The sequence below is a fragment of the Leucoraja erinacea genome, chromosome 6 (assembly GCF_028641065.1).
Source record: "Leucoraja erinacea ecotype New England chromosome 6, Leri_hhj_1, whole genome shotgun sequence".
In the NCBI taxonomy this organism is placed as follows: Eukaryota; Metazoa; Chordata; class Chondrichthyes; order Rajiformes; family Rajidae; genus Leucoraja; species Leucoraja erinaceus.
Genome location: NC_073382.1, coordinates 15,064,185 through 15,092,052, shown reverse-complemented (window position 1 = coordinate 15,092,052; position 27,868 = coordinate 15,064,185). Strand labels below are relative to the sequence as shown.

At 43.8% G+C, this 27,868-nt stretch overlaps 1 protein-coding gene across 1 annotated transcript in view; it reads left to right on the top strand.

Annotated features, from left to right (window-relative positions):
- Nucleotides 1-27,868, top strand: part of ubac2 (UBA domain containing 2) — a 193,102-nt gene that overhangs the window by 158,360 nt on the left and 6,874 nt on the right. The window contains exon 8 of the mRNA XM_055636664.1: nt 23,733-23,855. Within this exon, the coding sequence (XP_055492639.1) occupies nt 23,733-23,855 (123 nt within the window). The remainder of the gene's footprint in view (nt 1-23,732; nt 23,856-27,868) is intronic.

Sequence of the window (27,868 nt, the reverse complement as noted above, 5' to 3'; positions counted from 1 at the left end):
AGACTCCACAGATGAGATGTGTCTATATTGATGTAATCAAAACACAGATAATCTGTTAGCAGTGAGGAATCAATGTTGACCAGGACGACAGAAGATTTGGATCTTTTATGGTTATGTAAAAGGGTGACATGCCTTGCTTTAATTTCATTCAAGTTGTGGCATCTTCAAGAGCGCAGCACTCCATCAGGGTCAGCTGAGCATCTTGGGTTTGTGTGTGGCATTTTCTGGAGTGGGCTTAAATCAGTAATAAGAGAAATACAGTAGCCAATAACCAGATAGCAGACAAAATAAAGGTGACAGTATTGACTGTTAGTTGTACTTGTTTCCTGACTTTTTCTTCCTATGTCTTCAGTGGAGGTGAGACTGGGGAGATGAGTGAAACCAGTACCCATTCTCGTTGACTCACTTAGCACTAATGAACCAATTCATTTTCTCCCATGTCTATTTTAGTGCTGTTAATTGTTAATGTTTTTCTCAAAGGCTCGTTCTTTGATGAGGCCATTGGTTTCCTTTCATAATATTCTTGGCTGATGGGAAATGGATTCTGTTAGCATGATTTTGTGCGTATGTGCCATAAACATCCTCACGTCTTCTCTGCACTCTTTCTAGCTTAGTGGCATCTTTCCTATTGGCGGACTGACAAAAACTGAACACCAAGTGCAGCCTCAACAACGCCTTGTACAACTGTAACATAAATTCCCTGACTAATGAAGGCCAGAAGCTTTCCTCACCACTATTTATCTACAATGCCACTTTTATGGAAATTCTTTTTTTAAATGGCTGAAAGAACAGAATGGCCAACTCCTCTATCTAATTCATGTTTTCATAATAGCTCTGGGGACCAGTGTCAAAATGTATTTGTACTGCTTCTTTCTTTGGACACAGTAAATCTGTAGCATATAGACAGGTTTCCATTAGGAATGTGGTCTACATACATTTGAGAACATTTCCCACTTTCACAAATTATTTCATCTTCATTAATTTGAATTCAGTATCAATCTCTTGTCGAAGCTCCTGCAAATACAGTCTTTCCGTTTAGCGGATGTCAAACGCAACCGACTGCTGGCCCAGGAGATTAAGGGTGTAACGTTGCATCAAACCATTATAGGTGTGATCCATCTGAGCCTTTGTTATTTATCTTGTTATTACTCATTCGTAGATTTCAGTTTTAATTCGGTGAATATTAAAATGCAATTTGGATAGTCTCATAGAATCATATCGCACAGAAGAAAGCCATTTGGCCAATGAACATGTTATTTCTTTAAAAGTGATCTCAATTAGCCCTGCCATTTCTCATAGACCTATCAATGGTAGATGAGAAGAATTTCTCAGAGGCAACAAGTTGTCACCATGTGTAATACCCTGCAGTAGGCACATTCAATAGGAACTTTCATAAGTGAACTGGACATAGATTTGAAAAAGGAATGTTAGTAAAGCTACTGTGAAATGCAGTAATTGGACATTCATTAGAAAGCTATGCTGCAAAGTTTGGTGGACTCACATATATTTAAACCATTTTCTTCCCAACTGTCCTGTGGTTGGTAAGTTTGAATTCCTCTCTGGTTGAAGATCTTCCTTCTGTAATAATTTATAGATGTTATACTCTACTGATGCACAAGTTGTAATGACCCTCATTCATCCCACACATACATTTTGAAGTGACAGCTGGATACCCTTTTCTCAAAGTACAGAGGGGATCATTTTTTCCAAAATGTACTTTTCATGAGACCATCTCATTCCAATCTGGAAGCTCCATGCTGGGCCGTTTCAATGATTCTTTATTGTCATTTGTACCCAGGTACAGTGAAATTCTTTGTTTTGCATATAATACACAAAGTGTGCACGTATAGGGTGCCGACAAAGTTACAAAAGTATTCATTATAGTCCCGATGGTTCCTCTTTGTCTACAGCACCCCTCCCCACACCAGGTCCCTCTTTGTTGTCGGCGGCGTGTCCTTGACCAACCGCCGGGACTCACATGCCCGTCCTCGACTGACCACTGGCACTCATGCTCACTGGGACCTTTCCTACTGCGCTGCCACGACGCTCATAATGTGCTGAAATGTCTGGGAATATGCAGGAATATCATGTCCATTTTCATCTCAAGCCTCTTTTAGATCAAACATCTCCAAAATTAACGCCTCATCACGCTCTCCACTTATCATCCTGGGGGGCGATTTCAATGTCCCGGGTGTAGATTGGTCTGACGGAGGCATACAAAGCAAACCAAAAGGGGCTCTCCAGGAAGCCCTAGCTGATCTTACTCTGGAAAATCACCTGTCCCAAAAAGTCACTTTCCCTACCAGGCGTGATGAGACAAGTGGCACCGAAAATACTTTAGATTTACTGTTCACTTCACACCCAGATTTAATCTCGGAAGTTTCATCGTGTGCAGGAATTAGCGATCATTATATTATCCAAGCAAAACTGCACTTAAAGCTTAAAGTTCCTTCAAAACCATCGCGTAAAATTTCCCTCTGGAAAAAAGTGAACAGCGAGGAATTTAAAGTCTTAGCAAAAAATCTGAGGAAAGATTTCTTCAACCTGCAACCAGATAAAAGATCCGTAAAAGACAACTGGGTGTGGCTGAAAAACTCTTTAAATAATATTGTTACAAATCATGTTCCTCAAAAACTCATTAAGGGCCGTATGCGTCCTCCTTGGTTTTCGGCAAAACTGAAACGTCTCTGCTGTAAGAAAGTAAGAAAGAAGAAGTTTTTTATGTCCGTGCCAAAAAATTCTTGGGGGAGATAGCAAAGATATGGACTCCAGACGGACAGACAACACTTTTCCACTTAGTGAGTCTGATGCGGCGAAGCAAAGTCGAAACGTGCAATTTTTCACCTGGAAGATGCTCATCAGACAGCCCGTATGCATGCCTGCTATTCTTCTATTCTTGAAATTAGGTGCGAGCAAGGCCATTCGGCTTTCGAGCCTGCACCGCCATTCAATATATCATGGCTGAAATCCTCAGATCCCGTACGGACTTCAACCACCCTGATCCCCTTGGCCCAGTTAAACTCCCTCTTAAATATAGCCAATGAACAACCCTGTGGCAGAGAGTGATCACTGAGGAAAAAAAGGCGAAATCTCGGTTCTAAGCATCCTTAAGCTGTGACCCCTGTCAAACATCGGGAATTTTCCTGCAACAGCCTTTTCAACCCCTTAAGAATTTTGAAAGTTTCTATAAGATCCCCTCTCAATCTCCTAAATTCTAGAGAGTATAAACCAAGTCTATCCAGTCTTTCTTCATAAGCCCTGACATCCCAGTATCAGCTGGTGATGCTCTGCACTATCTATGGCAAAATGTCCTTCCTCAGATTTGGAGACCAAAACTGAAGCAATACTCCAGGTGTGGTCTCACCAAGACCCTGTACAACTGCAGTGCCTCCCTGCTCCTATACTCAAATCTCTAATAAAGCCAACAAACCATTTGCTTTCTTTAGGATCAACAGATCCAAATACAGAAGATCAAGCCCTCCCTCAAGATCGCAGCCGAAGAACTGGCATCCAATTTTGCAGTTCATTTTCCAACAATCGCTTGATTCAGGCGATGTTCCGCTGGATTGGACGAAGGCTAACATCACTCCTCTCTTTAAGAAGGGTTCAACCACCAACCCAGCGAATTATCATCCTGTTTCACTAACAAGTACTTGCTGCAAATTGCTGGAGCATATCATTGATAGTAATCTGATGCGTCACGTGAGCAAACATAATATTCTGGCCGACAACCAACATGCATTTAGGAGGCATAGATCATGCGAGTCTCAGCTTATCCTGACGACAAATGACCTGGCCAAGCACCTTGATAGTAACGTCATCACGGATTTAGTTGTGCTGGACTTTTCTAAAGCATTTGATGTCATCCCACACCAGAGACTGCTTCGGAAGCTTGACTTCTATGGTATTCGTTCCAACACGAAACGATGGATTTCCAGTTTCCTGACAAAACGTCTTCAGCGTGTGTGTGTGAACGGAAAGAGCTCCAATTGGCATCCAGTGTTGAGTGGCACACCTCAGGGCACAGTACTTGGCCCACATCTATTTTTGCTTTACATAAATGACATCCATGAAAAAGTCGCAAGTACGACCAGACTATTCGCTGATGATTGTTTGCTGTACCATCCAATTAAGTCAGCTGATGATGAAGATGCTCTCCAAAAGGATCTCGATACTATGGTTGAGTGGTCACAACAATGGGGCATGCAGTTCAACCCTTCCAAATGTGAAACCATGCGTGTCACCAGAAAGAGGAATCCAGGCGAAACATCTTACAACATACTTGGTGCCACCCTTGAAGAATCCAAACAAACCAAGTATCTTGGCATCAAATTGCAGAATGATCTGCGTTGGAATGGTCAGACTCATCATGCAACGGTGAAAGCAACAGGTGTCCTAAACTTCCTGAGGCGCAACTTTCATCATTGTTCAACTTCTGTCAAGGAGAAGCTATACTTCACCCTCGTTAGACCTCATTTGGACTACGCAGTTGCAGCATGGGACCCATACACAAATAAAAACATTTCTTCCATCGAACGTGTCCAAAGACAGGCAGCTCGATTTGTTACTAACACCTATGAGAGAGAAGCGAGTGTCACCAAACTTCTGAATTCTCTGGGGTGGAACCCTCTCCAAGACAGACGTGAAGCTCACCGTTTGACCTGTTTTTACAAAATGTTAAATGGTCAGCTAGACATAGATTACAAGACCTACACCAAACCCAAACCAATTAGGAGCAGACGAGGGCATTCGATCCAATTTGTGATCCCAGCTACAAAGACAGATGTGTACAGCAATTCGTTCTTCCCACGCACAATTAAAGCATGGAATAATCTCCACCCAACTATAGTTACCCAACCAGATGCGACTAAATTTAAAGTAGCTCTTTCTTCCCAATAACCCTTTCTGGCTTAATCCCTCCCTTCACCACCTCCAGTTTAAATTCCATTTGGAATATTTTGGACCAAGAAACCAAAAACCAAGATCTAAAGTTACATAATTGATATTCTTTTTGCTTACTCCATCTGTCGATCTTGGCCTCACATCTTTTCATAAGTCAAAACTCTAAGTCTTTGTTTTTTTAATTTTTCATGCGTCCCTACTCACAAACCTCTCAGTGGAAGGAAGGTAGAAAAAAGTGCTGGAGAAACTCAGCGGGTGCAGCAGCATCTATGGAGCGAAGGAAATGGGCAACGTTTCGGCCCGAAACCCTTCTTCAGTCTGAAGGACGTCGCTCCATAGATGCTGCCGCACCTGCTGAGTTTCTCCAGCAATTTTGTCTACCTTCGATTTGCCAGCATCTGCAGTTCCTTCTTGAACTCTCAGTGGAAGGAGCCCAATATCTCCATAAACCTTTGTGTGAGTAGATGATTCCTAATGGCCTAAAAAGTGGGTCAGTGGATTGCATCAGCCCTATGGGCCGAGAAGAAGTGTATTCAAATTCCACAGAAATGTGACCATAAGGTTCAGGCTGGCATTCCAGTAGGGTGCTCAGTGGGTACTGCACTATCAGAGGGCCGATCTTCAGAAGAGAGATTAAATCAAAGTCCTGGCTGCCCTCTTGGATGGATGTCAAGGAGCAAATAGTATTTGTTTGAAGAAAACCTGGAAAGATTATTTGACTTTATCATATTGCTATTGTGGGACCTTACCAAATACATTTGCATTGCCTGCAGCCTTGTCTTCAACATTTGAAATATTTTCTCCCACTGCGAAATTAGAGAAAGACATTACACAAATAACCTGACGATTTATTTTTTTCTTTTCATCCAAGGCAGCGTTTGCATCCTGTAGCTTCTCACCTCATATAACACTTTGAAACTCGTGCCGCTTCTGACTCTGATTCATCAACCAGAGACATTGCATTTTAAGACTGTGACCAATAAAGTGTCAACCACCAATGTCATCTTCAAATTCAGCCTGAAAACTCCTCTACTTTCAATATCTCCAAAGTGACAGTTTTGACCCTGTGATTGCTCGGTCTTGCACCCATATTTGCTTTGCCGATACACAACCAGTGGGGGGCAAGTGACCCAGAGCTGTGCACAGGGTGCCAGTACTGATCTCAGCTTCAGCCTGGGTTGGTATTTACCCTCTACCCATAGACCCAACTCCTTGTTGCAACCTCTTCCCCAGCCCCCACAACCTCCACATTGATGGACTGAGGCATGTAGCCATCACCCGGCTGTGACAAAGTCACAGGCCTCACTGAAACTGAAGCTAGCACATTTGGATGAGGGAGAATGCTCTGGAGCTACTGTATTTTTGACAGAATCTGAAAACAAAATTTCTTTGAGTTGACACGTTTGGGTTCTTGAGACCCAAACCCTAGGAATGGGTTTGTTGTCTGCAAGGACTAGACAACAGATCAAAGTTTAAATATAAAGTTGCCCATTTATGTGAAGGCAAGAGATGACTGTGACCTAGATTTTATAGGTGTAAACTGAAGGCACGATTTCCTGTACCATGCATTCTCAGAAGGGGAATAGTTGAACCACTTAATAATCAGAAAAACACAACTTAATCAAAATGTAATTAATTGTCAGCCCAATAGGGCATGTGCTGGACAACTATCCCTAGTCTTCACTGACATTTTCAATCTGTCACTGGCCCAGTGTGTTGTTCCCACTTGCCTCAAGACATCAACCATTGTGCCAGTGCCCAAACAATCAGCTACAGGGAGTCTCAACGACTTCCACCCAGTGGCACTCACCCCTGTCATTGCAAAGTGCTTTGAGCGGCTGATCTTGGCTGACCTCAAAGCCAGCCTCCCCCCCCCACACTGGACCCCCATCAGTTTGCCTACCGGACCAACAGGTCTGCAGAGGACGCCATATTGGCCGCACTACACTCTGCCCTGACCCATCTGGACAGCAATAACACCTACATCAGGTTGCTGTTCATTGATTTCAGGTCTGCCTTTAACACTGTCATCCCCGCTAGCTTGATCACCAAACTCAGCGGACTTGGCATCTCCACCTCCCTCTGCAATTGGACACTGGATTTCCTCACCAACAGACCACAGTCTGTTAGGGTCAACAACCTCACCTCCTCCACTATAACACTGAACACCGGCGTGCCACAGGGCTGTGTGCTCAGCCCTCTCCTCTACTCCCTCTTCACCCATGACTGCATCCCTAAGAATGGCTCCAACGCCATCATTAAATTTGCCAACGACACCACGGTGGTAGGACTGATCAGTGACAACGACGAGTCAGCCTACAGGGAGGAGGTCCAGCACCTGACAACCTGGTGTGCCAACAATAACCTCGTCCTCAACTCCAAGAAGACGAAGGAAATTATTGTTGACTTCAGGAAGAACAGAGGGGGCAGACATACCCCCATCCATATAAACGGGACTGAGGTGGAGCGCGTCTCCAACTACAAATTCCTCGGGGTACACATCTCGGAGGATCTGTCCTGGTCCCTCAACACCTCCAAGCTGATCAAAAAGGCGCAGCAGCGCCTTTACTTCCTGAGGAGGCTCAAGAGAGCTCACCTGTCCCCCCCCAGATCCTGACCAACTTTTACTGCTGTACCATCGAAAGCATCCTGACCACCTGCTTCACGGTATGGTACAGCAGTTGCACCGTAGCAGACAGGAAGGCACTACAACGGGTGGTGAAAACCGCTCAGTACATCATCGGTGCCTATATTAATATATTACTACGGACTGACGCTAAACTGCATTTCATTGTACCCATACTTGTATCTGTGCAATGACAATAAAGTTGAATTGAATTGAATTGAATATATTTTGCACAATTCTTGATGAAGATTTTTGTGGTATTAAAGACATTGAGATGCTACCTCAAAAAAAAGAATAGATTTCTCAAATACAATTATCCTTTCATAAATCAATTTTGACTTTGTTCAGTTTATTGTTTTGTCAGTACTCTTTGCACGTTCCAATTTCCAGTAGACATCTAGAGCCATTAATTTTTCACTGTCAGATTTTTCTGATATTTTATAGTTTAGCATTGTGCACTGTGTTTATCTCAGAGCTTTTGGAAACATTGAGACTCATTCATTTCCCCTTCAATGGTCAAAACCATTTCCTATAAACACTCGCTCCACCAGATGACATTGCATCAAATTCTACTTTGCAAGTCACTGTGGGATTGAGCAATAATTCACTTGAAAGGTAAGTTTTAACTTGTGACTAAACCATTTAATAGTAAGATTAAACGAGAACTTACCAGTTCGAAGTTTGATCTGTATTTTATGAGGAGTAACGTTGAGGGAATACATGAAGAGCCCGCTAGTCCGCATGCGCATCATTCTTCAAAGCAGCGGTGTGAATCACAGATACCTGTAATGACTTAAACATAGTAAGATTAGAGAAAAAAATACCAGTCAAGTTTATGATCCAGGGTGGGAGCGGAGGGCATGTATTCCCTCAACGTTACTCCTCATAAAATACAGATCAAACTTCGAACTGGTGAGTTCTCGTTTAATCTTACTATTTTACTTCGGAGTCACGTGAGAGACTCCATGAAGATTTCAAAGCTCTGTGATTCTTGCCGTGGACGAGTCTATGACACACATCTGCCTTGGTATAGGGGAGAAATATATTCGACATCCATACGGTATGTAGATGCAACAAACAAATTTATTAACAAAAGAAATCATAAAACCCCGTATATTCATGGGGACAAATTATATTACAGACCTTAAAATAGTTTTTGAAAAAGTTCCAGTTTCCTCCACTGGTTTATTATAAAATTTACGGAAAGTTCCTTCTGATGACCATCCTGCCGTCTTGAGGATCTGATCCAATGGAACATCCTACTTGTATGCTGCCGACGTAGCTGCAGCCCTGGTGGAGTGAGATTTAAAACAATTAGTATCTATACCTGCTTTAGTAAGTACTTGTTTTATCCATTTGGAAATGGTCTGTTTTGTTATTCGTTTATGAGGCTGTCTGTGGCTAATGAGCAGTGCCTTTTCTGTGCCTTTGATGGTTTTGGTTTGTTTAATGTATTCTTTTAGATGTGTTACCACACACAGTCGCTCATCTGCAGGGTAGTTATTAAAAATCACTTTTAGGCCTGCCGACCCCTGTCTGTTCTGTTTTACCAGTTCCTGGATGTAAAAATGTAAATTTCCCTGCGAACTGGTCATGTTATCCAGCCTCAATTTGTGTAGGGAGTGCGCCCTTTGTGCTGTGACCAATGCCATCAGCATGACCGTTTTTAAGGTCAAAGTCTGTAATGACAGGCTAGTGGCTGGAGTCCAGTTCCTTAGTAGATTCAGAAAGATGTCAACGTCCCATATATGGGAATATCTGGCCTTAGGAGGGTTAGCATTGAATATGCCCCTCATGAGCTTGGTTACCAAAGGGTGTGACCCCACAGGCTGTCGTTCCGTTTCTCTCCAGAGGTTCTGGCACAGTTGATGGCGCTGTACGTAAGTCGTTCGTCATGGTGTAAATTTACCAGAAATTCCAATACCGGTTGAATGTTCGTAGGTCTGTGGATAATGTTGTTCTGGTTGCAATACCTGTGCCATTTTCTGATATATACTAGGTATTGATTTTTTCTTGACTCTCGTTGGGCTCCAGCGATCATGTTCATAGCTCTCGTTGTTAAGCCCAGGTGTAATAAAGGAGCTTTCAGACTCTACAAACCAAAACGTTAATGTGACAATGACAAGGATGACTTGTCCTAGTTGCTGGATTTACCAGTAGATCCGGTCTGTGTTGAATGGTGTTGTGAGGTTCTAATATCATCTCCTGTACCACTGGGAACCATGGTTGGGTAGGCCAATCGGGTACTATTAAGATACCAGACGCAGAGTCTTGTCTTATCTTACTTAGTACCCGACTGATGAGGCAGAAGGGAGGGAATGCATAAAAGAACAATTTCCCCAATGCAGTGAAAAAGCATCTGTAGCTGCTGCCCCAGGGTTAGGTTCCCATGATACATATTTTGGCACTTGGTGGTTAAGCCTGGATGCGAATAGATCGACATCTGGTGTTCCGTATCGTGCTGTAATTTCAGCAAATACTTTTTTGTCCAACATCAATTCGATGTTCTCATTAAATTTGCGTGACCTGGTATCTGCCACTAAGTTTTGTCTACCTGGTAAGTAGGTAGCTGATATCCAAATTCCTCTGCGGATACACCATTGCCAGATCTTGTTTGCCAGATTGTCACATGATGTCGATTTGTTTCCACCCATGTGGTTGACGTATGCTACCACAGTGGTGTTATCAATTTGTAATCTCACATGCTGGTGAGATAACCCTAAGCAATATGACTTAAGGCCGTGAAAAGCTCCCAACATTTCTAAATAATTTATGCCCAAAGTGTGTAGAAATGATGATTCCTGTTCATTCCATCTCCCACCACAGCTGGTGATGGAATCCGTGGCACCCCATCCGAGAGCACTAGCATCCGTTTGTAGTGTGATAGACAGATTGCTGATAATGATTGGATTGGAACAATGCCTAACGTTTTCTTTCCACCATTGTAGTTCTAATATGGCTTCTTTTGGTAGTTCCATAGGTCTATCAAAATGACCTCCTTTGTATTTTAGAGCTCTTATTTTTGCCCTTTGTAAATTCTGATAATATAAAGGTCCGAATTGTGCAGCTGGAAAAGCTGCTATTATCTTGACAATCATTCTCGCCACCTATCTAATAGATGGTTTTCTTGTGTGAATGATTTTGCTGCAATCCTCCTCGAGGGCTATTGCTTTGTCTTGTGGCAAAGTCACTGACATAAGAACTGAGTTAATGGTAAATCCCAAGAAATCCATTATTGTTGAAGTTAGATTTAATTGGATGGATAATGAATCCTAGACTTTCAAATAATTGTATTGTGGCTGTTATTGTTAATTCTACTTGTTTTACCCTTTTGCCCAATATAAGTATATCATCCAAATAAGCCATCACAATGTGTTTATGTTCCCGTAGGAAAGCTAAGGCTGGTTTTAATATTTTAGTACATAACCTAGGTGCAGAAGTAAGTCCATTTGGTAGTGCTCTGTATTGCCAGATTTGATCCATCCAATTACATTTCAAATAACGTCTGTGATCACCTGTTATGGGTACTGAATAGTAAGCATCTTTTAAATCAATGCTTGTCATGTAGTAACCTTTGGAGATTAATAGTTTAGCAGTAGCAAAGGTTTCCATTTTGAAGTGAATATATTTTACAAAAACATTCAAATTACTCAAATCTATGATGATGCGGCAACCACCATCTTTCTTATGTTTAATAAAAATGTTGGACACAAATTCTAAAGGTTCGTGTTGGGTTTGTTCAATTATCCCCATTTTATGGAGTCTCTGCAGTTCAGCATGTGCTTTTGCTTTATCTTTGCCCTTAAGCCTGAACACTCTGTTCAGTACATGCTGGACTGGAGGATTACGTGGTTGTAAGAACTCCATCGTGTATCCCTGGATACTGCTTAGGATATAAGTATCTGATGTTAACTTATACCATGCATCCAGAAAAAAGTGTAATCTGCCACCAACACCCATGCTTTCGTTAATAAGTAAGGGACCAGACCTACCTACCTACCTCTATGGTTACCAGTGGTCTTATTTCTTCCCTTGTCCCCGAGGACGTTGAGGCCCCGGTGTCTTGATTTGTGTTGTTGTAGATGGGTGCATCCTCCACGAGGGCCGGCCTGGGCCATGTCCTAAAAAAGACCGCTGTTGGATTGGTCTTGCCCTCGACTGTTCCCCAGAGTAGTCCTTGCGACCCATGAGTGCATGGGGTGGTACTTCTGGGGGTGGCGTTTGGTTGCTTTTATGATTCCCAGGGCTTTGGATTCTTCGTCCAAATCTTTTACCTGTTTTGGTAGGTCCCCTCCAAACGGGTAAGTCTTTTCGGTGGTCGGTTCCGTTCTGCATAATCCTGCAAATTTTGGGTCTAGTACCGGCTGTATGCTCTTCTTTCTGATATTATTTAGTTCATATTGTGTATTGCAGAAGAGGGCCAAGGCATCTTTCTGGTGTTGATTCATATCTTCCTCATCCAGGGATCGTGTGAATGCTGTTATCCCTGCGGTGTGGGTTTTAAGTACTTTTTGCAGCAAGACATCCCTTGTCCTGATGCTTGCTCCTACATGCTTCCAAATACATGCGTTCACGGTTGGGACATTAAGGGATTTACAGTTTCCAGGTTGCAAGTGACGCACTGAGTTTTCCATCAGTTCCTGTTCAGGGTCAGTCCAAACCTGCCCTGCTATGCGGTTTTACGTTTAGCCTTTCCACCCGCCGGTGGTGAGGCCAGCTCCGGCACAGGTGCTCCCGACAATGGAGACAGCCCTGCCGTCTGCCGCCGCTGGCTGCCAGTTCCTGCACGGCTCTCCCCCGCCAGCTTTTTTGCAGCTTTGGTTCGTCTTCTGTCCATCCTAGAGGTAAGAAAAACGTAGATCTCTTACCTGTCTTTGCTAGTTTTATACACCAGCCGTTTAGGAGGAACGTCCTTCCTCCATCGAAATGACTCGTGCAATGCGTGTAGCGTAATGATGCGCATGCGGACTAGCGGGCTCTTCATGGAGCCCCTCACGTGACTCCGAAGTAAAATTATCTATATCAATGCGCATCATGGTGTCAATTAGGGCTTGTCCCTGTAGCTGGTTCAGGGACATGTAATTAATACTTGCCGCTAACCTGGCTGGTAAATTATCCCCTGTGAGTTCTGGTTTTGTGAATTGAGCCACCATTTCAAGTAATTTCCCACTCACCCCTTGCACTGAGTTCTCCATCAGTTCCTGTTCGGGGTCAGTCCAAATCTGCCCTGCTATGCTGTCCTGGGAGGCAATAGATGCCGAATACAGCCCTGAATAAGGTACTGCAGAGGGGCTGAATGTCTGCCCAGTAGAGCCAGACCCCCCTCTGGAGTATTGCCTCCATCAGCTGCTCCATTTTCGTCCAGTGCTCTCGGGCACCTGGCTCTTGCGGCTTATCCTGGACCAGCTGCTGCTCCAACGCGGTACAGAGCTTTCGAGCGCTGACCGCTCGCGGTCGCTGGTCCAGCAGCTCAAACGCGTTCCAGTGATCTTGGTCACTGGTCGCTTGCTGCTCCTCCAATTTCTTCAGCCCCACAGGCCCCTGAGCGTAGGTGGTGTGGGGCTGTTCGAAATCCGAGTCGTCCGAAAGAACGACTCTGTCAGTTTTACGTTTAGCCTTTCCACCCGCCGGTGGTGAGGCTAGCTCCGGCACAGGTGCTCCCGACAATGGAGACAGCCCTGCCGTCTGCCGCCGCTGGCTGCCCATTCCTGCACGGCTCTCCCCCGCCAGTTTTTTTGCAGCTTTGGTTCTTCTTCTGTCCATCCTAGAGGTAAGAAAAACGTAGATCTCTTACCTGTCTTCGCTGGTTTTATACACCAGCCGTTTAGGAGGAACGTCCTTCCTCCATCAAAATGACTCGTGCGATGCGTGTAGCGTAATGATGCGCATGCGGACCAGCGGGCTCTTCATGGAGCCCCTCACGTGACTCCGAAGTAAAATTATCTATATCAATGCGCATCATGTTAAGGGGCTGTCCCACTTTGTCGACCGAATTGGCGAGTTTAGAAGAGTTTGAAAAAATGACATGCTGAAGACCTCCTTCGACTATGTAGAAGACCTCCTTCAACTTTGTTGAAGACCAGCTTTGACCAGTTACGACCTGCTACCACTAACTTCGGGAAAGTTGGACATCGAATAGTGGAGAGTGAAGATGACCTCCTTCGACCTCCCTTCGCCTATGTTGAAGACTATCTATGACTACCTCCGACTACCCTCGATTATCTACGACTAACATGCCGACCTACTACGACTAAACATATGAGTAAAAAAAGTATCGAATTTTTTCCATGGCAACCTTTTTTTACTCACGGGCGTTTTTTAACATATTGAAAAAAATGCCGCGATCTAGCTGAGGCCTCGAGTACGCGGAGACCACTCTCGAGCATGAAGGAGAGTTACAAAGACCTCCTACGACCTTGTGTCGTCCATGCTGCGAGTATGAGTCGAGGGCAAACTCGCCAGAACTCGCGGATTAGGTCGCCCAAGTGGGACAGGCCCTTAATATTATTTTCAGTACATACGTTATCCAGTTTGTGCAGTAACTGTCTAGTGTCCAATTATAGTGCTAAGTGGGTAGTGTATAAATACCAGTGTAAACACAGGATGCATAACAAATCTACCTGTACATCTCTCTCCCTTATTCAAGTATTAAAATAAGTGTTATATGCAGTGTGGCACTGGAGCTACTGTGTTTTTGACGGAATCTGAAAACAAAATGTTCTTTGAATTGACAAGTTTGTGTACTTGAGACCCAAACCCTAAGTAGGGGTTTGTTGGCTGCAAGGACTAGACAAGAGATCAAAGTTTAAATATAAAGTTGCCCATTTATGTGAAGGCAAGAGATAACTGTGACCTAGATTTTATAGGTGTAAACTGAAGGCACGATTTCCTGTACCATGCATTCTCAGAAGGGGAATAGTTGAACCACTTAATAATCAGAAAAATACAACTTAATCAAAATGTAATTAATTGTCAGCACAATATATTTTGCACAATTCTTGGGTGAAGATTTTTGTGGTATTAATGGCATTGTGTTCTGTCACATGTAATAGAAACATAGAAATTAGGTGCAGGAGTAGGCCATTCGGCCCTTCGAGCCTGCACCACCATTCAATATGATCATGGCTGATCATCCAACTCAGTATCCTGTACCTGCCTTCTCTACATACCCCCTGATCCCTTTAGCCACAAGGGCCACATCTAACTCCCTCTTAAATATAACCAATGAACTTGCCTCAACTACCTTCTGTGGCAGAGAATTCCAGAGATTCACCACTCTCTGTGTGACAAATGTTTTTCTCATCTCGGTCCTAAAAGATTTCCCCCTTATCCTTAAACTGTGACCCCCTTGTTCTGGACTTCCCCAACATCGGGAACAATCTTCCTGCATTTAGCCTGTCCAACCCCTTAAGAATTTTGTAAGTTTCTATAAGATCCCCCCTCAATCTTCTAAATTCTAGTGAGTACAAGCCGAGTCTATCCAGTCTTTCTTCATATGAAAGTCTTGACATCCCAGGAATCAGTCTGGTGAACCTTCTCTGTACTCTCTCTATGGCAAGAATGTCTTTTCTCAGATTAGGAGACCAAAACTGTACACAATACTCCAGGTGTGGTCTCACCAAGACCCTGTACAACTGCAGTAGAACCTCCCTGCTCCTATACTCAAATTGCATTGGCAGACTACTAGTAAAGTACCAAACAGAGTTACCACTAAACTCTCCACCTTTCGCTCTGCATTTGATCATAGTCTTTGACATTGTCATCATTCCATAGCTCAGTCAGAACAGAAGCAGTAATTTCTTCCCAACCAGTCCGTTTATGGTCCACTTAAGCCTCATCTGTCTGTTTTCCTATTTGCTGACCAGTGCATTCCTTATCCTCTCATGTGCTCACAAAAACATAAATAGGAGTAGGAGTAAGCCTTACCCCTTTGAAGTTGTTCTGTCATTTATGAAGATTGTGAATGTTTTTCATGCCTCTGAAATCTCAGCCTGATTTCCAGCAGTATCCCCATATCATTGGTTTCCACTGATCTCTGGTGTGAATAAACAGTGGCTATGCTTCCACAGCCATCTGAAGTTGCAAATTCCAAACTTTGACACTCACTGAGTGAAGAAATATTTCCTCATTTCAGTCTTAAACTATCTACAGCTTATTCTCATACTATGCCCCCAGTCATTAGGTCATAAGTGGGAGTAGAATTAGGCCATTCGGCCCATCAAGTCTACTCCGCCATTCAATCATGGCTGATCTATCTCTTCCTCCTAACTCCATTCTCCTGCCTTCTCCCCATTACCTCTCACACCTATCTAATCAATAATCTATCTATGCCTTAAAAATATCCACTGACCTGGCCTCCACAGCATTCTGTGGAAAAGAATTCCACAGATTCACCACCCTCTGACAAAATAAATTTCTCCTCATCTTCCTAAAAGACGTCCTTTAATTCTGAGGCTATGACCTCTGGTCCTAGACTCTTCCACTGGTGGAAACATCCTCTCCATATCCACTCTATCCAAGCCTTTCACTATTCTGTATTTTCAATGAGGTCCCCCCCTCTAAAATCCAGTGAGTACAGGCACAGTGCCGATAAACGCTCATCATAGGTTAACCTACTCATTCCTGGGATCATTTTTGTAAATCTCCTCTGGACCCTCTCCAGAGTCAACACATCCTTTCTCAGATATGGTGCCCAAAATTGCTCACAATATTCCAAATGCAGCCATACCAGTGCCTTATAGAACCTTGGGATTCTATCCCTTTTTTTGTATACAAGCCCTATTGAAATAAATGCTAGCATTGAGTTTGCTCGCTTTACCACCGTTTCGACTTGCAGATTGACTTTAGCCATGTCCCCGCAAAACACCGAGTTCACTGCACTCACGGCACTCCCTCCGAGTCCTCACCAGTGCTGGCAGCACGTCCATCTTGTTTACTCAGCGACCTCACATTCCCCACTGTGATGGAAGGCAAATAACTTATACCATCCTTCCTCCTTTTCTCCCGCGGTTGGGGCAATCGAAGCTCCCTCAGTCGGGGCGATTGAAGCTCCCACAGTCTGCGATCGAAACTCCCACATTATGGCGAACGAAGCTCCCACGATCAGGGCGGTCGTAGCTCCTGCAGTCGATCCCTAACAAAAGGACCGCCAGCTCCATGATGTTAAAGCCGCAATGCAGACGGAGATACGATGAAAAAGTTGCATCTCCTTTGAGGAAAGAGATAAAAATAGGTTTCCCCCAACCACATAATACAAAATCTAAAAGCACACTAAAAACATGCAAGTAAACACAGACAAAAACAGCAAAAGAAGAAAAAGACGAGACAGGCTGTTGGCGAGGCTGCCATGTACGGCACCGCGCAGTGGATACAATGAGATGGCAAATTTCTGGAGTTTACTTGGATTTTCAGAAGGCCTTTGATAAGCCTGCTGAACAAGATAGGAGGTAATGGTATTAGAGGCAAGGTACTAGCATGCATTAAAGATTGACTGACTGACAGAAGGGAAATAGTGGGAATAAAGGGACCCTTCTCTTGTTGGTTGCTGCTGACTAGTGATGTTCCACAGGGGGTCGGTATTGGGTCTGCTGCGGATTATGGAATTTATGGCTTTTTGGCCAAGTTTGGGGATGATATAAAGGTAAGTGGGGGGACAGGTAATGTTGAGGAAACAGGGAGCCCGCAGAAGTGCTTGGACAGGTAGGGTGAGTGGGCAAAGAAGTGGCAGATGGAATACAGCGTGGCAAAGTGTACTGTCATGCGTTTGGTATAAGGAAATGGGGAGAGGATTTAGAAATCGGAAGTGCCAAGGGGCTTGGGAATGCTGGTGCGGGATTTCCAAAAGCTTAATTTACAGGATGAGTCGCTAGTAAGCAAGGCAAATGCAATGTTAGCATTCATTTTGAGGGGACTCGAATATAAAAGTAATGATATAATGCTGAGGCTTTATAAGGTGCTGGTCCCATATCTGAGGAAGAATGTGCTGATGTTGGAGAGGGTCCAGAGAAGGTTTACGAGAATGATCCTGGGATTGGTTGGGTTGGTGAATGAGGAGCATCTGATGGCTCTGGACCTGTATTCGCTGGACTTTAGAAAGATGAAAGGGAGAATCCCTTTGAAATCAACCAAATAATAAAATAATTTAGTGGATGTGTGGAGGATGGTTCTCGTAATGGAAGAGGAATTTCTTTAGCCAGTTGGTGGTGAATCAGTGGAATTCATTACCACAACAACTGTGGCGGTCAAGTCATTAGGTATTTGTAAGGCGGAGATTAATAGGTTCTTGACTAGTAAGGGTGTCAAAAGTTATTGTGAGTAGGCAGATCAATGGGGCTGAGAGGGAAAAACAGATCAGCCATTATGGAATGACAGAGCAGACTCGATGGACCGAATCGCCTAATTCTACTCATATGATCTTATGAGCTTGCAAATGGAAGGAACAGCATCCCATATTCATCTTGGGTAGCTTACAACCTAACAATTAATTCTCCACCCTCTCTCACTCCCTCTCCTCCTGTGCCCCACCAGAACGCACATTCATTTCCACCCTTTCACATATTCCTTAAAGTATATTCCTCTACCTTTGGCTTCAAAGTTCACATCTCTCCTCTTTTCACCTCGGACCTTTGCCGAACCATCTGCCTATCAAGCCCACCTCACCTCTGTCCACCTCTAACTTGCCAGACTTTGGCCTGCTCCTCCTCCATTCCAGCTTTCTTCTCCCCACCCACACCACTGTCAATCTGAAGAAGGGTCACAACCCGAAACATTACCTATCCATGTTCTCCTGAGATGCTGCCTAACCCACTGAATGACAACATTTTATGTTTTTTTTAATATTGTATCTGTGTTGTCTCTTTAATGTGGTTTCCCCGAGCTTTTCAAATATCAATTCTGAGTGACAGTTTGCTGACCTGTACCGACCTGTCGACCTACTACTACTTTCAAATGGATGTAAAGAACCAACTGCCCTTATTTCAAACAACACAGTGTCCAGTCAATGTCTTATTGTAGCCAGTGGAAACTTGTTTTGTACAAGTTGGCTGCTTTATGTTCCGCATTAGACTGGTAACTTTACTTAAGAGAGTGCCGCATAGACTAGAACCTTTTAAGACATCTCAACATCATAGTCAAGGCTAAAAAACTGCGTCTTCCTTTCAGTGCTTTATTTACTGTGCCACTGGCATCTTAAACTTGGTCACACCATGTGGAACTAGTATTTATATTGTTATGTTACTCCAGTTCTTTCATGGAATATATGTGATATTTTTAGCTTCTTTCGAATAAGGAAATGTTCGTCAAGTTAATTAACCTAGAACAACCACATCGAAGTAATAGCCAAGAAGACCTCAACTTCTTTAGAAGGCTTAGGAAGTTCAGCATGTCCCCAAACAACTCTCACCAACTTCTACACATGCGCCGTGGAAAGCATTTTATCAGGCTACATTGCAGCATGGTTTGGGAACAGCTCTACCCAAGACCTCAAGAAACTGCATGGTTGTGGGCATAGTCTAGACCATCACACAAACCAATTTCCCTTCCGTTGACTCCATTTACACTTCACGCTGCCTCAACAAGGCCATGAAGTATAATCAAGGATCAGTCTAACCCCGGTCACTCCTCCCATTCGGCAAGAGGTAAATAAGTTGCAGGTATATGGGACTAGGGGAGATTATGTGTTCGGCACGGACTAGAAGGGTCGAGATGGCCTGTTTCCGTGCTGTAATTGTTATATGGTTATATTATATGGTTAAGTTTGAAAACACATACCTCCAGATTCAGGAACAATTTCTTCCCAGCTGCTACCAGGCAACTGAACCATCCTATCATCAATGAAAGTGCCGTCCTGATCTCCCATCTTCGAACTGTCTTTAATCGGACTTTACTGGACTCTATCTTGCTCTAAATGTTATACCCTATATCTTGCATCTGCACACTGTGGACTGCTTGATTGTAATCGTATAGTCTTTTCACTGACTGGATAGCGCGCAACAAAAAGCTTTTCGCTGCACCTCAGTACACGTGTCAATAATAAACTAAACTAAATGAAACTAAACCAAATGTAAGTCGGCCTAATTGGAAGCATGACTAAAGGGGCTGTCCCATTGTGGCGGCCTAATTGGCGAGTTTAGAAGAGTTTAGGAGAGTTCGAAAAAGTATCATGTTGAAGACCTACTTCGACTATGTAGAAGACCTCCTTTGACTATGTTGAAGACTAACTTCGACTAGCTTCGGGAAAATTGGACACCGAATAGTGGAGAGTGAAGACGACCTCCTTCGATCTCCCTTCAACTATGTTGAAGACTATCATATCTCGACTACCTTCGATTTCCTTTGACTACCCTCGATTACCTACGAATAACATGCCGACCTACTACGACCTAGTTCAACTAAACCTACGAGTAAAAAAAATATCAATTTTCTTCCATGGAGACCTTTTACTCGTGGGCATTTTTCAGCATGTTGAAAAATACTCCACGACCTAGTTGAGGCCTTGAGTATGCGGGGACTACTCTCGAGCATGAAGGAGAGTTACAAAGACCTCCTAGGACCTCGTGTCAACCATGCTGCGTGTACGAGTCGAGGGCACTCTTCTAAACTTGCCAATTAGGTCACCGCAATGGGACAGCCCCTTTAAAAGTGTTTCATTGTCATATGTATCGACAACAGAACAACGAATTTGGGGTCATATTTTCATTCCATGCAAATTTCTTTTGAAATTCAGTCCCATTTAAATCGCTGACGCCAATGTTTATGAGGGGAATACAGATTGCCACTTCCATGTACTGTAACTACTACAGATGAAAGACAAATCTCTAATGTGGCCTCCACATTGATGTTTATCAAAAAGTGTGCCCTTCAGATTTAGATTCGCAAAAAGTTGCTTTACTGACCTCTTTATTTGTCTTGTTTATTTTAATAAAGAGGATTCAACAGCATGGGCTGGGCTTTTTGGTGAGATGTTGAATAAATATTCAGCTTTCTTGGTGCTCATTGATTAACTAAACACTTTGGTACTGCAGCAATTTGACACTTTTCAGAGAAACAGGACTTGATAAAATGCAAGATCAAATGTCCCTGAAGGCATGACCATTTGCAGTTTGCTTTATGTTTCCAGCTTCCAGCTACTTTATGCAATAATCATACCATGATGGCATAATCAGAGGTTTTAACATTGTTTACAGAATATTGCTCAATCCTTGTCAGAAGTTATGCATTTAAAGAGATTAAGTTAAGAAAAGGAGAAATGAATATATTTTAATACAGATTAATGCGACTTTTGCTTGCATAAGCCAGATAAGTATCAAGCAACTAACAATGCAATGGGGTGGTGGGGGAAGTAGTTTTGTGCATGACATTTCTGGTTGATTCCCAGCTCCAAGTCAAGTCAAGTCAAGTTTATTTGTCACATACACATACGAGATGTGCAGTGAAATGAAAGTGGTAACTCTGTCAGAATAATTTGCTTGTGTTGGCTCCAGGCGTACAATACTCAACCTTGCTTTTGAATCTCCCCATGTTTTACCACTTCCTATCTCTGTAGTTTCCCGCTGAGCAATAACTATTGAAAACTCAACTTACTGGCAATTCCTGTGCATTCCTGACTTTCATTTCTCCAACATGGACATCCCTGCCTTAAACAACCAAACAGGAATTTTCTTTATTGTTCCTTTTGTCTCTCAATTCTTTTAGCTGCTTTTTAAATTCTAACGTTTTACCATGTTTTTGGCTGCATGTTTAAATATCTTTTTACGTCATCAAATTTGGTTTGATGACCACTCTTTGAAATAACTTGGATATTTTGTATGTCAACTGCTATATAAATGCGGTTTGGTATCAGTGGGGAAGCAGAAACCTCAGAATAAATGCCTGCCCACAGAAAATACGGAGAAAGACCTGATTTAACTCATTGCCAGGAGGCTGGTTCAAGGCTTACACTCCGTTAGTTACTGGCACTATACATTTTAGGGCAGCCCAGTGAAGCAGCTGATGGGTCACTGCCTCACAGTGCCAGAGACACGGGTTTGATCCTGATTTTGCGTGCTGTCCACATGGAGTTTTCAAGTTCTTCCATTGACCATGTAGATTTCCTCTGGGTGCTCCTGTTTCCTCCCACAACCAAAAGACCTGCATGCTGATAGATTAATTGGCCATAAGAAATTGCCTCCATGTGTAAGTGAGTAGGAAAATCTGGGGGGAGGTGTGGGGATGTGGCATGCATGCAGTGGGATAATGTAGGATCCGTGTAAATGGATAGTTGCTGGAAGTTGACTCCATGGGCTTGTGGGCTATATCCCTATAGGTTTGCATTTTGGTTTTGCTGGATCGGAGAAGAATGGAAATAGTTTTTTAATCAGTTTATAGATCTCCATTAGACTGCTCATTTACTGTTCACTTATGCTTCAGTAACTGAATGCATATTTAGCATCATTGAGTGGCATAGCACAAATGAAGACCATGCTGCCCATCACAGTGGTGCAAGCATTCCATCTACCCCAGCCACCAAGTCCAATTTCACTCTTCTGCGTCACCCCTCTCATAATCATGTATTGAGTTTCCTTTTAAAATGTGTTAATGAACTTCACTGAACAAGGATTTAGAACTCTGAATTTCACACTATAATCCGCCTCTGTTTGAAAAATCTTCTAAGCATGCCTTGTGAAAGTCTGAAAAAGGGTCCCATCCGAAACGTCACCTATCCATGGCATCCAAAGATGTTACACACTAAATTACTCCAGCGCTTTGTGTTCTATGTGTGAAGGTTAATGTGGGCCTGCTTTGTAGCCACTTGGGGAGAATTATCACTCATAATAATCTAGAATACGTCTAACAATTTGTAGCTTCACAGCTGCGATTATATCGATGTTTCGTTTCTGCGTATTGGTAGGAATCCAAAATACACAAATTATTTTTTGGTTACTCTTCATCACGCACTCTTACTTTTCTGAGTCAAATGCACTTAATGCACCAGACTTAAACCAAAAACTTTCATTTAGACAAGACTGATCCAGCTGGGAGAAAATAACTATCATGAAGAAACCCTTTTGGCCAGTACAGCTGCTCCCTTTTTCCAGAGTACAAAATTTCATTTTCTCGTCAGTTGAACCAATTTATGTCTCTTAAATTCAAAAGGTTCAAAGGTATTTTATTGTCAAGAGTACCAATTAAGGTACAGTGAAACTCGATTTACCATACAGTCATACTAAAAAAACAGCAAGACACGCAACTACATAAAAGTGAACATAAACATCCACCACGGCGTATTTCCCACATTCCTCACTGTGATGGACAGCAATAAAGTCTAACCTTCTTCACTCTTTATTCTCCCGCGGTCGGGGCAGTCGAACCATCCGCAGTCGGGGCGATCGAAGCTCCCGCATCCGGCCATCGAAGGCCCCACATCGGGGCAGTCGAAGCTCCCGCGACCAGTGCGGTCAAAACTCCTGCGGACTGGAGCTCCCGAAGCCGGTCCCTAATCAAGGGACCATGAGCTCCACGATGTTAAAGTCTGCAGACTCCCGCGGTTGGAGCTCCAAGGCCGGTCCCCAGCATGAGGCCGCCAGCTCCACGATGTTAGGCCGCAGTGCAGACGGAGAAAAGATACGGAATAAAATTGTATCTCCGTCGAGGTAAGAAATTAAAAAAAGTTTCCCCAAACCCCCCTTTCCCACACCCCCACCCCCACATAAAACAAAGCTAAAGATCACTAACACATATATTTAACACAGACTAAAAAACAAAAAATAGAGAAAAGGACGAGCAGACTGTTGGAAAGGCAGCTATTGTGGCGCCACCCGGTGGTATTCTCCATAATAATTAAAATATAATGAGTGATAAATTACAAAACATTGAAAGGGTAGGAGGTAATATTGTGTGTTAATTTTTTACTTCTGCTTGGATTAACCATTGTTTCTTAAATTTGGATTTTATATCATGGAGCCTAAAAATTGGTTCACTTCCTTATACTTCAGTTAACTTTTCTTATGGAAGTTTGGCAAGAATGCAACAAGCAGCTGCCTTCACTTGCCTATTTTTATCTCTTCATCAATTCTTGCACTATCGTAGTATATGCCTCAAGAAAAAAAGCCGGCACTGTTGCATGTTAGGTTCAATGTACAGCTGGCCTTGCAGCGTTACTTTCTGAGAGTTGAGTAACAGAATTTATTGCATTGTGAAATCTGTTAAATTTCTTTGCATTTTCCAGGGTGGTTTGATTAACTGGGAGAGGTTCTTTCCTCCACTACGTCGCAGATTGAATACCAACAACCAGCAACAAGATAGTGGACTGAACAACCCTTCAATGAGTGCAGCAGTTTCTGAAGAACAGGTGGGCATTTCTGTGGTATAAAGCCATCATTTTTCTTTAAAGTTACATGCCTGTAAATCTAGGGTGCCTGTAAATCTAAAGTGCTGGAGTAACTCAGCAGGTCAGGCAGCATCTCAGGAGAACATGGGTAGGTGACATTTCAGGTTAAGACCCAACACAAGGTGTCACCTGCCCATGTTCTCCCGAGATGCTGTCTGACTGCTGAGTTATTCCAGCGCATTGTGTCTTTTGTTTTTTAAACCAGCATCTGCAGTTACTTGTGTCTCCATGCTGTAAATCACATCATCTTTCAATATAAGCCTTTTCACGGGGGATATTTGGAATCTGCTGTATCTCTTTTTCACTGATCAGCGATGTTGCACATATCTGGTTTTTCTTCAGGAAAAGTGCTTCAAAAGGTGGAAATCCAAAATAAAATCAGAAAATGCTGGAACCACTTAGCAAGTCAGGCAGCATCTATGAAGGGACTGAAAGAGATTTCAGGTCAGAAGGGGAGTTGGATACTTTTTAAGGCAGTGAGAAGCTACGCTATGAAAGGGCAGGGGAAGCTTGAGGAGGGAAATAAATGAATGTTTGTTAGGAAGAACCATAGAGATTATGGTGTAAAACTAGAAGGGGTTTTCATGAGTCCAAACGAGGTGTAAATGCTTACGCCACTAAGCAGCAATGATATGGCAAACTAGACAAAGAAAAGGCATCATCCATTTCCCAGACATGGAATGGAAGATCTCAGTGTAGCAAAGAACTGCAGATGCTGGTTTAAACCAAAGATAGACACAAAATGCTGGAGTAACTCAGCGGGACAGGCAGCATCTCTGGAGGGAAGGAATGGGTGATGTTTCGGCTCGAGACCCTTCTTCAGACTAATGTCAGGGGAGAGGGAGATACATAGATAAGGAAGTGTGAGGAAAACAGGATGGAGAGCAAGAAAAATGTAGAATAGATCATTGTTATCTGGGGGAAGGTCCCACTTGGGCGTCATTTTTGCGTAATTTACGCAACATCATTTACGTGTCGCGTCGTGCCGTGCACGTGATGTGCGCATGGTGCACATTACGTGTGCGTGGTGACATAGGCAGTGACGCGCGATCGCGCGCGGTACCCCAGGATTTTGAGATGTACAAAATCTTTGCTTGCCATCTGCGTGACGTGCAAATGGCGCCCAAATGGTACAGGCCCTTAACAAAGCAGAGATAAAATGTAGTCAGAGACAGTAAGTCTGGTCGGAGAACTGGGAAGGGGGAGGGATGGAGAGAGAGGAAAATCAACGGTTACTTGAAGTTAGAGAAGTCAATGTTCAAACCGCTGGGGTGTAAGCTGCCCAAGCGAAATGCGAGGTGCTGTTCCTCCAATTTGTACTTGGCCTCACTCTGACAATGAACAGAAAGGTCAGTGTGGGAATGGGAGGGGGAGTGTTTAGCAACCGAGAGATCAGGTAGGTTTTCGCGCTTTAGGTGGAAGATCTCAGGCTGGGGATGAGAGTTGTGCAGTGGATGAAAAGCAGAAGTGTTGGGCTCTGCAGTATGCAGCGATACAGTTGCTGCCTTACTGCGCCAGCAACCCAGGTTCGATCCTGACTACGGGTGCTGTCTGTACAGTGTTTGTACGTTCTCCCTGTGACTGCGTGGGTTTTCTCTGGGTGCTCCGTCTTCCTCCCACACTCCAAAGACGTATAGCTTTGTAGTTTAATTGGCTTCTGTAAATTGTCCCTAGGATGTAAGGATAGTGCAAGTGTCACTAGTATCACTACATGACCACTGCTCGACACGGACTCAGTGGGCCAAAGGGCCTGTTTCCATGCTTGTATCTCTCAAGTCTAAAGGTGTAAACCACCATTGGAAAGCAAGAATCTCCATACCAAGCAAGGGCCTACTCTTTCTCTGCTGTAGTCCTTACCGTGAAGATGGAAGCAATTGTGATGGTCTAAAGTCGTTAAATGATATTAGGCCCAGAATATTACAAACTGTAAAATTGACAGGATTAGAAATGTATCTTATTTATATGCAACAAAGCAGAAGTGACCAAGAAATGTCCTCCAGTTTCATAATATGGCTATACTGACGTCAACAGAACTGAACTTGCAGAGGCAAATGTATAAATATGTATCATTTAAATATTGGCCTTGTGGTATAATTTGAATGCATTTCCTCAATACTTTAACAGAAACAGAAAATGATGGAAAATCTCAGCTTGTCAGGCAGCATGAGTCGAAAGAGAAACACTCCTAGAAGGGTCTCGACCCAAAACATTATCCATTCCTTCTCTCCAGAGATTCTCCCTGTCCCACTACTCCAGCTTTTAGTGTCTATCTTCAGTTTAAACCAGCATCTACAGTTCCTTCTTATACACTCCACATTTTAGTCCTGCAATCCTTAGTCAGGCACCGTTTTATCCTATGGTTTTGTTTTTGTTACTAATTTCCAGCCTTGGCATTTTTTTTTTGATCATCGATACTTTATTCCATTGTAACAGACATTCCAACAGGAAAGCTAAAATGTTCATGGCATTCTAGCCCCTGAAACCCCAGATCGTTTTTTGGCAGGTCACTGAATTTATATATCCATAGCACTCAAATTTCACAACCTTTCAAAAAACAACCAACACTGTAGGAAATACAATGAAAGGGCCAGCCAATGAGAGATGTAACCAATGGCATCCAGAATGTAGGGTCCAGAGAAGGTGATAGAGTTATACAGCACAGAAACAGCCCCTCTGGCCCCAGCTTGCCTATGCCGACCAAGGTGCCCCTCCCACAGTAGTCCCACCTGCATGCGTTTGGCCCATAACCCACTAAAGGGCCTGTCCCACGAGCATGCGATTCCATGCGTCTAGCGCGACCTAACGTGGTCGCTTGTGCCGTACGGCCTCGCGGGGCCGGTCCCACTTCGATTGACGGAGCCGTATGGAGTTGTGCGGAGCTGGTCCCGACATCGCACGGGGCTCCGAAAAACTGACCCTGTTCAAAAATTCCACGCGGCAACGGCCTGCCGGCCCGCAGCCGCCTCGACGGGCATGCGCAGCGTCTCGACGCAGTACGCAGCGTCTTTACGCCGTACGTCAAATGCGAACTTCCCGCGGAGTTCGCTCGAACTTCACGTCACTCACTCGACCTCCGCGCGGCCCACGCTTCCGGTTTGGTCGCACTCGCCGCATGCAGGTCCATACTGGTGGGGCCGGCCCAGTACGGGGATCACTCGACCTCCGCGCGGCCCCCGCTTCCGGTTTGATCTCGCTTGCCGCATGCAGGTCGCATGCTCCTGACCATAGTTTTATGAGGCCTGTAATGACCACCTCGCCAGCAGTCTATCTTGTCCCATCTCTGTTTTTATTATTTTAAGTATGGCTTGAATGTTTGTTTTAATGTCTCTTGGTATGTTTTATGTGTGGGGGGGGGGTTTGGGGGTCGGGTGAAACCTTTTTCAGTCACTTACCTCGACGGAGATGCAATTTTTCTCTGTGTGGCATCTCCACGTTCCCTTTACGGCCTGCAACCTGGAGTGGTGCGGCTTACCATCGCGGAGCCTAGGATCTTTTGTCAAGGATCGCCAGTGTTGGCCGGCGGGGCCTGGGGACTTTAACACCGTGAAGCAGCGTCCTCCGGTAAGAAGCGGCCGACTAGGGAGCTCCATGCCACGGAGTGTTCCGATCCATCCCGACGCCGGAGTTTCCATCATCCCGACGAGAAGGCTTGAACGGTGGACCGTTGGCAACGGCAACAGCCCCGTTCTAAGGCCCCAACCACGGGTGAACAAAGGAGGAATATGACTGAACTTTATTGCCTTCCATCACAGTGAGGAATGTTGATTCCACTGTCGTGGATGTTTACGTTAAACTTTATTTTATGTGCTGTGTGTATTTTTGCTTTTTACTTGGTATGTCTGTATAGTAACTCAAATTTCACTGTCTTAATTGGTACATGTGACAATTACATTGAATCTTGAATCTTGAATCTCATGGGAATGATCCCAAGGATGATGTTATGGGGTTAAGGGGATAAGGCAGGCAAATGGGAT